The following is a 14,364-nucleotide window of genomic DNA, read 5'->3' on the forward strand; positions in this document are numbered from 1 at the left end:
GGGGTTTCACCATGGTCTCGATCTCCTGACCTTGTGATCCGCCCGCCTCGGCCTCCCAAAGTGCTGGGATTACAGGCGTGAGCCACCGCGCCCGGCCGGCTGCATAGTTTCTTACTTGCCTAAGTCACAAATGTGCTAACATGGGACAAACCCTCAGAGAATGCCCCATTCTTCACTCTTTACCCAGATTCCCAGCCACAAACGATGCTCTACAGGCCTTTTCTCCCAGTGTCAGACATTTACGTAACATCTCCAGGTCGTTCATACAGTTTTATATCCCCTCACCCACTGTTTCTGGTCACCAATGACCATGAACTGACCTGTTATTTCATGAGTGGATGACACGCTACTAGAACAGGGAAGCTGAGAAAAAGCACAGTTTAGTGGTTAAGAAAACTGGCTCTGGTATCAGGCCATCTGGGTTATAATTCTGGCTCTATCATTTACTAGCTAGGGGATCTGCAGGTCACTTTGGCTTAAAGATTAGGCTCTTCTCAGATGAATTTCTGACTAATAGTGAGAGGAACCAAAAGTGACTTCCTTGATTTTAAATTCTTAAATATTTTACAAAATAATTTTATCAACGTTTCAAAATGAAAGATAATATATCAAATCCCAAAGTCTGTTCCCTCATCTAATTGTGAAATCCATTTCTGATATGATCCATTAACAAGGTACAAAATGGATAGTCAAGTATTTTAAGAAGGAGGGGAGAAGAAACCTTCTGTCTATTTTATGAAACAGTCAGGTTATCTGTTACAAAACAGTTTCTGGGCAGGAGGGCCATGAACATAACCAATGGGGAGAACCAAAGCCAGGGCTGGGCAAAGGCAGCTTGCCCAGGTATCTTTGCTCTGTTTATCTCCAGCATGTATTATCAACACTGCTTTTTCAGAAACATCAATCTTAACAGTAAGAAATCCCAAAGAGAACAGCAACAAACTGTTAACAATGTTATCTACAGAAACAAAATCCCAGCAATGCTTCTTAAGGTTGTCATGTCTCCCAAGAGAGCATAAACAGAGGTCCTGCCTCAGACGTGCCAGCCAATGTCCACTAGGATGACAGACAAGAAGGCCCTGCTGGGGTAAACACATATTGCCAACATAATAACATACTATGCGCTCTCCTAAGGTCAGGCCAAGTGTGCCAATTAAATTAGATCATGTTTTCTTTCCTTCCTTCCTGTTAAGTTAGAAAGAACATTACCAAGAAATACATGAGAATAATTTATTTTGGCTTGAATGAATGATTCCCTGCCTCCACTCCAGTTCTGTTTCTTATCTTTTGGCTCTCTACTGAAATGCTTTGCTGTGTATAATCACGGGCATTTCAGTTATTTGAGAACAAAAAAGTTAATCTTTACTAGATAGCTGCAGATTTCACTAAGAAGGACTATAGAAGAGTTACAGGGATAGCAAGATCCTGTATTATACAGTTCTCTCAGCATAATAATGAAATGAGTTAAGTTACCAGAAGCAAAACTTTTAAGAGGTAAAGCTAAATGGAAAAATTATATACAGTAAAGTGACCTAAAATTAAGTATTTAGGTTCAAAATAATAAAGACAGTAACTCACACTACATAAAACACATTTTCCTGATTTTACAAGTGTTTATTCTCTATTAACCAGATAACACTACTATCTTCAAACTCACTGAGTATTACAGATGGAAAAATATCGCAGCAAGCTGAGGGATCCAGGCTCTTCTAAACAAGTATAACTTTAGTTCTTCTTGTAGGTGGTAAGCTACATGATAACAAACCCAATTAGACCAGAAATGAAACAGAAGCTGCAAGGGGTTCACTGGAAGCAACAGGAAACTTTAACTCAGTATCTTATGTTTGCTACAAATAATCAAATCTTTCAAATTTAAGACAAGTATCCATCTCTTCACTATCGCCAACTTACAGATACGACTAAATTGTGAGTTATTTTTACTCTGTCTGCTAGCTTTGCTGAGGTTTAAACCCTTCTCTATTTGACCCTATTGTGTATTTGTCTCAAAATAAAATTAACCTTACAAGAAACTGCCAATTTTAAAATGTTGCATTCTAATTCATAATAGTTAACTTTGGCACCCCTGAAATCACAGAACAATTATAGACATCACAGAAGGTAGACATGCAACTATCTGATGATGAAGAGAAACGCAGTAACAGCATTTGTATTTGTTTACATATAAACACCGGGCTGCTGAGTTTCACAGCAGATTCCAGGGACAGTCAGCCAAAACCCACCAGTGATTTTTCTCATAGGGAGATGAAAAGCCCTAGAATGACAAATAAATGGTCTTCAGATTTGGGCTATCATATACAAGCCTGTGCTGCCCAATCAGCATACTAAAGTGCTGTCAAGTTCAAAACTTAGCTTAACAGACTCTTCTAAAACAGCAATTTTCAAATACGAGCTATGGAAGTCAGATACGCTCACGTCCAAACCTCCGCACCCCGCCCTCTACCTTTTACCCTTGGAAATTCTAGCGCTGTGAGGAACATAGCTGGAAAATCACTATTCTAAACACAGAGAGGGGCAACAACAAGGAGTTGCTAAAATCTCTTTTTCTTTCTTTTTTAAAAAATAAAATGCCTAATTCCTGTTGGGTAAAATGTATGCGCAAGTTTGTTTCCAAGTATCTCTGCATGTCAATTCTCTGGCTTTCCTACCTGGTTTCTCTCAGTTTTCTAACTAGTCCACTAAGCTGCAGTTAATGTTTTTCCTAGCCAGAATTCATTGGTTAAAAGAAAAAGGACTCTGGGGAAGAGTTGGCTACAAAATGCCCCCAGCACACACACATCTACGTGTTCATATGTACACATATGCCATGGTGGTCACCACTTTTGGTTTGGAACCCTAAAAATTAAAGTGTAAAATCTCCTTCAAAAGCTATTACTAAAGACAGCCTTTAAAAATATGGTCTCAAAATTTTACAATAATACACCCTAAACTGTTAATCAATGGTGATCTCTAGGTGGTTGGATTATTAGAGACTTTTTATCTATATTTTAAAATTTTTCCACAACTCACATATTACCTGTTATTTTGTTTAGTCTACCTAGTGTAAGTTATGACTTCTCCCTAGGTTTTGATTTGTCAGTATAAAGAAGTTCTAAGTGGTAAGCAAAGTGTTCATTTCCACTTTAGGCAATGGTAACTTCTACGGAGTCTCTAATAAATGCCTAAAGAAAGCTTCTTGCCAGTCCCATTCTCCCATATAGAAGGCTTCTGACTTTCTAGAGTACTGATGTAGTAGATGAAAATACATCAAGGCTGCGTGCAGTGGCTCACACCTGTAATCCCAGCACTTTGGGAGGCCGAGGAGAGGAGATCATGAGGTCAGGAGATTGACACCATCCTGGCTAACACGGTGAAACCTCGTCTCTACCAAAAATACAAAAAATCAGCCAGGCGTGGTGGCGGGTGCCTGTAGTCCCAGCTACTCGGGAGGCAGAGGTAGGAGAATGGCGTGACCCTGGGAGGTGGAGCTTGCAGTGAGCCGAGATCTGGCCACTGCACTCCAGCCTGGGTGACAGAGCGAGACTCAGTCTCAAAAAAAAAAAAAAAGAAGAAAATGCATCAAACGCCATATAGCAAGTGTCCTGGCAAGGGCACTCAACCTCAACCTCCTCACTAGCCAAGTGGTCTACAAAGAGGGGAGGATTAACATAGTTTGGAACAAATGCAGCACATAGCGGTCTCAGAGTCAACCTGGGAGTTCAGGCACGCCATAATGGTCAGGGGAATTCTGGGGGCAAATCAGATCCTCAGATTTTTCTGTAGAATAGTCTAGTCAGTGAGCCAATTACTGAGAAATCCTCCACACTAGAGCAGCTTGACACCGAGAAAGGCAGAGTAGAGCAGGTTCAGTCACCTGGAGTTAGTATTACCAAACTGAGCTCACCTTTGTGGCCATGGTCTTCACCCCATGAATTCTCCACTCTCCATTTTGTGAAAGCACCATCCTGATCATCCTGCAAAAAAGTGGATGATGGTGAGTAGTATGAAGCCAGATTCTCCCTGCTGAGGTGTCATATAATTTTAGCTCTTCCGTAGCCAATTGAAAGAAACAGCCTGCTCTATACAGGCAGGATGTACTTGGTCAGGGCCATAAGTTTCCTACTATCACTAAAGGGATAGATACTCCAATAGAAATGGAATTTGAATCTCTTGGGGTAAAAACATAATAAACTAACAAAGCAATAAATACTATTTCATCCTTTCTATTCTATTCTATACATAAAATAAGCATGTAAAAATGCTACTTGACTACGAAAAACTGTATTAAGCTACTAAAAGCAGTAAACACCATTTGAAGCTAGGGATTGTTGCTTTTAATCAATCAATATTGATTAAAGCAAATGCATCCTACTTTATTTTAGGAATAATTCTAAAACCTGGTCAGCCTTTTTTAAACAAAACAAAATAAACTCATCATCTGCCTGATTTTCTACTTGGGGAAACCAAATAATGATACTCTCCAAGTGCATTCTTTTACTGATCCAGTTACACAAATATTGAATTTCATAGAAGAGACTGAATGGCAAAGCAAAAGTAAAAAGACCATTTTCATAAACAAAAGCCAGGCAGTTCTACTTTTCTCCTTCTTCCATCTTCATTATTAACATAAGCTCAATTTTTGTCTTCTTAAAGGTACAGTGATACTCATCATGATAACCTTCATTTACAGCCTTTACTACAGTGACACAGAGAGAGACAAGAGGAATGCTCCATTTGGGAAAAGACTTCTCTTTCATGTTTATTCAGGACATTTACTGATGTCAAAGCAACTTAAATCTTTGTAGCATGAGAAAAGCACTGACTCCTGTATTATCGCCTAATGATTTCATCTGTCAACTCCCACTTGCAAATAACTATATGATGAGTCTCATCTATATGGGATTTGGTTCTCTTTGGCTCTGCTAACCCAAACACTCCACTCTTGGCAGTTTTCTTGGATCTCAGTAATTTTCTGTCTCACAAATAGCGCCAACAAACTCACAAGTTTCAGACACCCTTACCTGTACTAATCCTTACTCTTTGCCCCCAAATCCTTTAAAACCATATCGTTATATACTATACATTCTGCAGCTGGCATATATCTGTTTTGGTTTTCTATTCCTCCCACTGTAGTCCAACTTTACTTTCCTTTTAAATATCACTGTTAGAATCAATGTCATCTAAAGTGATATAGTTACTTGTATTCTCAGTCTTAAAATGGTTCCTATGTTTTCCCGTTGGCCAATGAATTCCTGGAGTGACCTAGATCAAATTGTTCTCTGGGTCATCTACAATTACAAAATTATTAATACCTGGAACTCCCTTATAGGGATTCCATGATATCAGCGACAAAAGAAAGAAAATTGTGGAACTACAACCACTAGTATGCATTTACCTCTGTACTATTACTCAAGTGCAGTTCAAACTCGTTTTTGGGATCAAAAACTCTAGTGGAATGAAGAGAAAATGTTCAATATAAAATTCTTGTTAAAATAATATAAATTCTGCTTTATACCATTAGCATGTAAGGTGGCTCCATTTTCCTAAGGAAATAAACCATGCTAATCAAAGAACGGAAGTTCCCAAGAAAATGACAGTGGTATTCATTATTTTTATTTCTGAAAAATAGGAATATTCTGTAAGAGAGACAGAAATGATAAAAAGCAGAATTTCTCTTGGAAATTACAACAAGTATTGTTGGTTTGTTTAAAAAAAAAAAAAAAAAAACAACTCTCGGCTGGGCACAGTGGCTCAAGCCTGTAATCCCAGCACTTTGGGAGGCCAAGGGAGGTGGATCACTTGAGGTCAGGAGTTCAACACCAGCATGGTGAAATCCTGTCTCTACTTAAAAAAAAAAAAAAAAAAATTAGCCAGGCCTGGTGGTGCATGCCTATAGTCCTAGTTACTCAGGAAGCTGAGGCAGGAGAAGAGCTTGAACCCAGGAGGTAGAAGTTGCAGTGAGCTGAGATTGTGCCACTACACTCTAGCCTGGGCAACAGAACAAGACTCAGTCTCCAAAAAAAAAAAAAACAAAAACAAACTCTATATAGTTTAAAAATTTATTTAAAGAGCTTCAGTTTAGTTATAAAGCACCCTTATTTGAAAAACCTTTTCATGTATTTTATTTATTTATTTATACATATTTTTTTGAGACAGAGTCTTGCTCTGTCACCCAGGCTGGAGTGCAGTGGTGCAATCTTGTCTCACTGCAACCTCCGCTTCCCAGGTTCAAGGAATTCTCCTGCCTCAGTCTTCAGAGTAGTTGGAATTACAGGTGCATGTCACCATGCCCAGCTAATTTTTGTATTTTTAGTAGAGGCAGGGTCTCGCCATGTTGGCCAGGCTGGTCTCGAACTCCTGACCTCAGGTGATCCTCCCGCCTCGGCCTCCCAAAGTGCTGGGATTGCAGGCATAGGCCACTGAACCCGGTCTAAAAAACCTTTTATAACCTAACTTTATGTTTGTTTATAATTCAAATGTGAGAATTTTGTTAAATTGGGGTGATAACACTTTTAAATCACCTTTTGCTATTTTAAAATGGCTTTTCGTGATCTACATAAGTAATGCAAATTATACTCCACACATTCTCCTGGGTAACCCTGAAAACCTGTTTCTTGGTGTGGGAGTCTCGCTAACTACAGAGCTGAGATTATCGACGAATGGAATAATGAGGAAAACAGCTCGCTGGTTTGTAAGACCTCAATCTTTACATTTATTTATGAAAACTACATGAGGATCAGAAATATCAGCATTAAGACTGCCTCTTAAGTTCAGGGCACCTTTATACCATACTGTTTGATCTCATATAAAACTGAGAATACCTCAGAGTTCTACTACTTAAAGCACTAGCCTTATAATTTGCAGGAATGTAATTAAACCTTTAAGACCAAGTTTTGAACACGGAGAGAGCACAGGGATCTTAGATGCTGTGGGGTTGAAAGGATACCCTTCAAGTGAAGTAGTTGGAAGAGGTGAGAAAAAGGTACAGACAGAAAACGCCATTCCACTCACAATTCTGCATAGAGTATAAAAAACAAATCAGGACTTTTAGATAGGCTAGTTATGAAAATGTGGCATAATGATATGCTAAGATATTTCTAAACATTTTAAAGATCATAAATCTAGTGGATAGGATAGCAAAAACAATTCTCTATCAAACTATTTTCTAGCCGGGCACAATGGCTCACGCCTGTAATCCCAGCATTTTGGGAAGCCGAGGTGGGCACATCACCTGAGGTCAGGAGTTTGAGACCAGCCTGGCCAACATGGCAAAACCCCATTTCTACTAAAAATACAAAAAATCAGCTGGGCGTGGTGGCAGGCGCCTGTAATCCCAGCTACTCACAAGGCTGAGGCAGGAGAATCTTTTGAGCCTGAGAGGTGGAGGTTGCAGTGAGCTGAGATCACGCTACAGCACTCAAGCCTGGATGACAGAGTGAGTGAGACTCCGTCTCAAAAAAAAAAAAAAACAAAAACAAAACCCAAAACAATTTTTTAGAACAATTTATGCAAGGTAGTTATTCTGTGAGTTTCCAGGAATTAGGTTAGAAAGAGAATATTTTTGCTTGTGGTGGTAAGGAATTAAAGTAGTTCAAGTTCTTCCTTCCTGATGATCCCTGAGCACAGAGGGGAAAATATCTATTTTTACTGACTGGAAGTGAGGAGTTTATTTGCGAAAGATAAAATTTCAGTTGTTTCCAACTGTGTATCCTAGAAAAAGCGGTATTACTATACACACTATTTCACAGGAAATTCAAAATACTTTATATCCAATTTCCTGAAGCTCTGTATATAACTAGTAATGGGTATGGAGTCCACAAATTACTGTTATTGACATTTTACTGCAGAAGAATCTGAATGACAAATGAAGGGAAATCTGAACATACATCATCAAGATATGAACACTTTCAGGGCACATTTTGATTCCTTATAAAGCAGAAGTTACCTTCTCTCAAGTTCCCTTGCTGACTTCTCTTTACACCATGACCTTCCAAAGTTACACAGTTACTTGGTCGTTCCCTGCTGACCCGAATTCTCTTCATAGAAAGTTTCTATTTTTATATTACCTCTAAGCACGCAGTCAAGCCCCAAGTGACGCAGGTACAATGTCTTACTTGGAAACTAACTTTTAACAGAAATCATATACACTATAAATGAAGCTATGTTGGGTAAACAGTCTGCAGGAGAATGTAGATCCATCTGTGCAAACACTCCAGTAGGCATGCTGAGGGTCATACCTTCTCTGAGACAGCAGTGAAGGTCATGGCGTGGGTCATAAGTGACTCACCAAAAGTCAGCCTCTCTGCTTTATTCATGTTCTTCAAGGAGACACCAAACACTAACTCATGGTCATAGCTGTAAAAAGAATGATAGTACAAAATAAAGGGAGTATGATCATAGGGAAAAGTGGCTTTTGGTTGTAAAAGGAATTCAGAAGAAACTGAAGGGGCTCAACAGCTCCAAATAAATAAGGCTCTAGCTGTAGCTCTTCAGAAAGAATATGGAACATGCAGAACTTAGTCTCTCAGTGGGAGTCCATTCTCTACGTGTCACAAGTGTATGCAGGAAAAAAAGGAGATGATTAAACATAAATTCTCCACATCAGAAGCTGACAAGTTTACATTGTCATTGAGGCAAGAAAACTTTAAAAAATAATGAAAAAAGCTTTTGAAGTAACTTCTTAGAAAACTGGTCTCTTTTGAGCTGGTAGAACCAACCAGTTTCTGAATTCATTTAAATCATTGCTGATTAAAATTTAAATAAATAATGCCCAAAATATTGGGGAATATTTTTGCATAAGCACTATACTCACACTGTTAAATACAAAGAAACAAAAGCCAAAATACATGTGAGAGATATCCTTGCGTGTTCTAGTTAGTGTGAGAGACACACTTGGGAGTTGCATCTACCTGCTTTCAAAAATTTTTTAAACCTCATTAATTCTCTTTTTAGCAGATTTCTCTGACTATCAAGATATTTACTCAACTTCCTACAAGTAACAACTACTTAAAAGTAATCCTAAAATGGAGAATAGTGAACTGTCAAGGAATCCTATATGATTTAGCTTACAAATTAACCTTCATTGTCATAAATGACCAGGAGGAATGCTTTAAAGTATGCATGCAAATTAGTCCCACTTGTCACAAAGACAAAATACAAAGCCACTAAAGTAACACAGCAAATGGGAGCCCTGCAAAATCTTTCATTACATTCCCAAATGTACTGAACACATTTACACAGTAGTCAATTATTTTTTTAAAGTGTCTTTCTCATAGAGGATGGCTTTTTAGGAACACTCAACATTTCTACTCAGATAGAAAGTATTGTGATCTTGATGTCTCGGGTTAGAGTATTTAAGTATGTGGAGTTTCTGCTATGAATCCTCAAACTCTACAGGATGCAAAGAAAGAGACTCGCCCTTAGGCCAACTTTCATCTTTGGATGAACCTCGGCAGAGTCATTTTGTACCAAGAGCACACTCTAACAGCAACAACCCACAAATGACTTTCTATTTTAAATTTCCTGCACTCACAGATTCATGTCACTGAGGCCCAGCTTGCCATTGAAGTGTTTTCCAACATCACAGCCAAACCACACAGCCTAGAAACAGAAGAGAGAGGAAGAAAGTCAACATAAACCCCATCTTCCTATTATACCAAAGAAGTAAAAGATGTTTTAACCCCAATGTGCAAAATACAAAAACAATACCAACCTCTCCATCTTTGATGGAGGCAGCAACCATCTTTTTCAGGAAGTCAATGGGCTGGTTGTTGTATAGAGTTTTTCTCCCTCCAACCATATTGCTTAAGTATTCCACCGTGTAAAGTTTGTTGTACTTGTGCTGGGGCCTAGGGTCATTCACTAAACAAATCTATCGAGAGCAAAAACATATTGATTAGGGCATAAAACCAGCAATGTCAAGCAACACACAGCTCTCCTCTAGGTTCATGTTTGCATCAAGCTCATCATCTCTGCCTACAAGCTAAGTACTACAGCCACATTGTTAAGTAACAAAGAAACAAAAAGTGGCAAAATACATGTGAGAGAGGTCCTTGCTTATTCTGATTCCTGTGAGAGACACACTTAGGAGACCTGTTTTTCCTACTAGCAAGAACTGCTCCAAAAGCAATTTTTTTTTTTTTTTTTGAGACAAAGTCTCACTCTGTCACCCAGGCTGGAGTGCTGTGGCACCATCTCGGCTCACTGCAACCTCTGCCTCCTGGGTTCAAGTGATTCTCCCGCTTCAGCCTCCCAAGTAGCTGGGATTACAGACGTGCGCCACCACGCCTGGCTAATTTTTGTATTTTTGGTAGAGGCGGAGTTTCACCATGTTGGCCAGGTTGGTCTCAAACTCCCAAACTCAGGTGATCCACTCACCACAGCCCCCCAGTGTGCTGGGACTACAGGCGTGAGCCACCGCACCCGGCCCTCAAAACTCATTTTGAAAAATTACATGCACTGAGTAAGAAAAACTGGAGAGCTAATCACAAGGCCCCTGCTCTCAAGTTACAAGACAGGCATCTGCTTGGAAGAGGATCAAGAAGCCAATAAAAGGAAGAGGCTCTGATCATCCTGGTAGGAAACAGGAAAAATGAAGATTGCTCCCTTCAACAAGAGAGTTCCCCAAGGGGACCTCAGTGCAAAAGTGCTCTGACTCCATGGTAAGAAATACCCGATACACTTTCATTGTCTTCGCACTTGAGAATGATTCTGGTCCTAGACAGGAGCGCATGTGGGAATTAAAATCACTGCTGGCTTACAGTTTAAAAAGTCTCTGAAGAGGAACACTGGGGAAAGGCTGATAAATCCTGGCACCACCAACTTCATTAGCTACATAAAATACTTCTAAGGAAGTGGGGAAAAATGTTTGCTGTCTAGTTTGATACTCATGCATGCTAACCAAGAATCTTATACCATTCCCTGTGATTAACAGCCATTTGAAAGTAAACAGCCAGTGACTACCAGTGCCATTCACCAACCTTATCTTCCATATTGAAGAGAGGCTTGACATGCTCCCTGTAAAACTCCAAGGGTGTTATGGGGCCAATCTTCTGATAATTTTTATCTTTGTCTCGATACTCCCAGGTGAATGTCTCTGGTGGATTACCCAAACAGATGCACACCACTCGGAATATCTGGAAGAGAGGAGGAGGAAAGGTGAGAAATGGCTAGGGGGAAATGTTATTTTTTTCACCTCTTCTTTTTCCTTAAGCTTAGGAAACACAAGAAGTTACTGGCTAAATTCAAGCTAAAAATTTCACAAGAAATCTAATACTGCATCAAAAATTGGAAAGCTGATGTCTGAGATTTGGTACCAGTCAACTTATGAGTTCTCAAATAAACACTGTGAACAATGCAATTCTGAAATGTTAACATTTAGTGCTTAGTACTTGTCCTGAAAATTAAAACTTCCTTAGCCAAGAATCTGCCTACCATTGATACCCAGCAGGATCTGAGTTGCTGCTCTGCTGATTATTTTTCAAGTAACAAATAATGACAAATTTTATAAATGGATTTCCTTCCCTTTATACTTTGATGTTTTCCTTATTACAACAGGTGTCTCTACTTATAGGAAAGTAACTAATTTTTCAGCTGCAGTTGGATGACAATGCCTATTAAAAGTATTAGAAGAGGAGGGCTAGGTGCAGGGGTTCATGCCTATAATCCCAGCACTTTGGGAGGCTGAGGTTGGAGGATCGCCTGAGCCCAGGAGGCAGAGGCTTCAGTGAGCCATGATCGTGCCACTACACTCCAGCCTGGGTGACAGAACAAAACCCTATCTCAAAAAATACAAAAATTAGGGGCACATGTTCTCAGGATCTCCTGAGGGCTGAATCATGGTTTAAAAAAAAAAAGTACAAACATTAGCCAGGCGTGGTAGCCTGAGCCTGTGGTCACAACTACTCAGGAGGCTGAGGTGGGGTGACCACTTGAGTCCAGGAGACAGAGGTTGCAGTGAGTTGAGATCACACCACTGCACTCCAGCCTGAGTGACAGAGTGAGGACCCTGTCTCAAAAATAAAAAGAAGAGGAGTAACTTTTAGTAATAAGGTATAATTTTTTGGGTTGTGAGACAACATATTTTCTAATGATGTCACAACACCTTCAAGTTAACATCATTACAATCCAAGGATATATTTTATATTTTTTTCATTTTATAGAAATGCAAAAATAAGGCTGGGTGCAGTGGCTCACGCCTGCAATCCCAGCCCTTTGGGAGGCTGAGGCAGGTGGATCATGAGGTCAGGAGTTCAAGACCAGCCTGGCCAACATGGTGAAACCCCGTCTCTACTAAAGATACAAAAAAAAAAAAAACAAAAAAAACTAGCTGGTCATGGTGGCATGCGCCTATAATCCCAGCTACTTAGGAGGCTGAGGCAGGAGAATCGCTTGATCCCAGGAGGCAGAGGTTGCAGTGAGCTGAGATCATGCCATTGCACTCCAGCCTGGGTGACAGGGCGAAACTCTATCTCAAAAAAAAAAAAAAAAAGCAATGCAAAAATAGAAAAAGAGATACACCCTGCACAAGGACAGAATAAAAGTATTTCATCTTCTATATCAAATGTCCTTCTTTTTAAAAACATAACACTATGATCGGCCTCTCCCTTTTGCATCGCAGTCACCACCCTGATCCAATCATCTACTACCTGCATTATTTACGCCACACATTTGTATCTGCTATCACATTCAAGAGAAACAGATTTTATATTTACCAAGTGTGCCTATTTTGTGCCAGATACTATGTACTTGCTAGGTCCACTTCATTCTCGTAATACCCTCTCAAGGTATATTTCCCTCCACTACCGCTTCACCTTGTTTTTTCTTCTTTTTTTTTTAATCAGAGATTGAGACACAAAGAAACCAAATAATTTACTTAAAGTCACACAGCCAGCAAGTGGAAAACCACAATCTAAACTGAAGTCACATGCTGTCAACGACAACAACAACAAAGTATTGCTCCTTGGCTACAGGATTTAAAAAGGGAAGATGTACTGACCGTCTACTTTGCTGTACTATCTTTCATTACCATATCTCTTAAGCCTCTCAGCAAAGATGGTGGATATTATCCCCCTTTTACAGATAAGGAAATCCAGGTTCAGGGAAATAAATCACTTTCCGAAAGTCATAGAGCCAGTAAATGGCAGTATCAGGATTTGAACTCAGGGCTGACTTTAATATGCTGTTTCCAAAGTCCATCTATTTGCCATTTACTGTAACTTTCTAGTTTTCATATAACTTGTCTCTCATAAAAGATTATACACTTCTTAAAGATAAGAACCAGATCATGGATATTTCGTGTCCTTTATAGCATCTAGCAATGCTGGCGACATGACATAGATATACCAGCTGATCTGAACATTGTTCCATTCTCCATATCACCACAGGAGAATTTTAAAAGGACTACTTTTCTCAACTCACATCCCTGTTGAAGATCCAATGTTTCCTTACTACCTCCCACAACAAATCCAAACTCCGTGACCTAATTCCTTTTTCTTACTTTTTAACTTAGGCGTAACATATGTTAAGTGTGTAAAACACACTAACAATTCGTTTTTTAAAAACATACATATATACCCATGTAACCATCATTCACATCAATATACATAACATTTCCAGGCTCTGGAGGTTCTCTGGTCCCTTTGCTGTTAAGTAACCCACAACTTCCACCAGATCACCACTATTTTTACTTTATAACCATTGATTAGTTTTGCCTGTCCTTTAACTTCGTATAAAAGTATCCATAGAACATATCTTTTGTGTCTGGTTTCCTTTGGCTGACATAATGTCTGTGAGATTCACACACATTGCTGGGTATGTGAGCAATCTGTTCTTCACTGCTGTGATTCTATCTTAACAGAAGCAAGTTAACTTAGAGAAGAAGTTATGCTTGCCTGTCGTTTTGTTTTGTTCTGTTTTCCAAGATAGAACCTTCCTTTATTAAGATTTACTGTGTGTGTTATGAGCCTGAACATCTGGTCATTAAACCATCTCTCTTTTAACATTATATCCTTCTCAAGTTGGTTTCTACCACAGAAAGGAGGCAGAGTATCACATAAGCAACTGTAATTGAGTTACTCTAGCCAAGGATTAATGAGCTCTGTTTGGGATTCACAGTCATTTTGCATTTGCTCAGTGCCAAGACTACAAATGACAACTTTAGGCACCTGTCATTATGAAGAAGACATTGCCACTGGTAACGATGGTCAACTCAATGGCAATGAAGGTGTACAGTCAGAACATACTTAGATTAGAAAGGTTTTAAAGACCTAAATGATGTGTATTTTCAACTAGTAACTATTGTTACATGTGTATCTACATGTAGTAGTGGAATCATTTCGATCAATTCTCAGTTATCCAACGGTGGTA

The 14,364-nt window shown here is 39.3% G+C and overlaps 1 protein-coding gene across 2 annotated transcripts in view; it reads right to left on the minus strand.

The window, feature by feature from the left end:
* Nucleotides 1-14,364, minus strand: part of BLMH (bleomycin hydrolase) — a 45,450-nt gene that overhangs the window by 14,807 nt on the left and 16,279 nt on the right. For both annotated transcript variants that reach the window (XM_011990381.1, XM_011990382.1), the window contains 5 exons: nt 10,977-11,132; nt 9,710-9,868; nt 9,530-9,597; nt 8,235-8,352; nt 3,902-3,971 (listed from right to left, as the gene is read on the minus strand). In XM_011990381.1, the coding sequence (XP_011845771.1) occupies nt 3,902-3,971; nt 8,235-8,352; nt 9,530-9,597; nt 9,710-9,868; nt 10,977-11,132 (571 nt within the window). The remainder of the gene's footprint in view (nt 1-3,901; nt 3,972-8,234; nt 8,353-9,529; nt 9,598-9,709; nt 9,869-10,976; nt 11,133-14,364) is intronic.

This window comes from Mandrillus leucophaeus, unplaced genomic scaffold, assembly GCF_000951045.1.
Source record: "Mandrillus leucophaeus isolate KB7577 unplaced genomic scaffold, Mleu.le_1.0 Scaffold379, whole genome shotgun sequence".
Lineage (NCBI taxonomy): Eukaryota > Metazoa > Chordata > Mammalia > Primates > Cercopithecidae > Mandrillus > Mandrillus leucophaeus.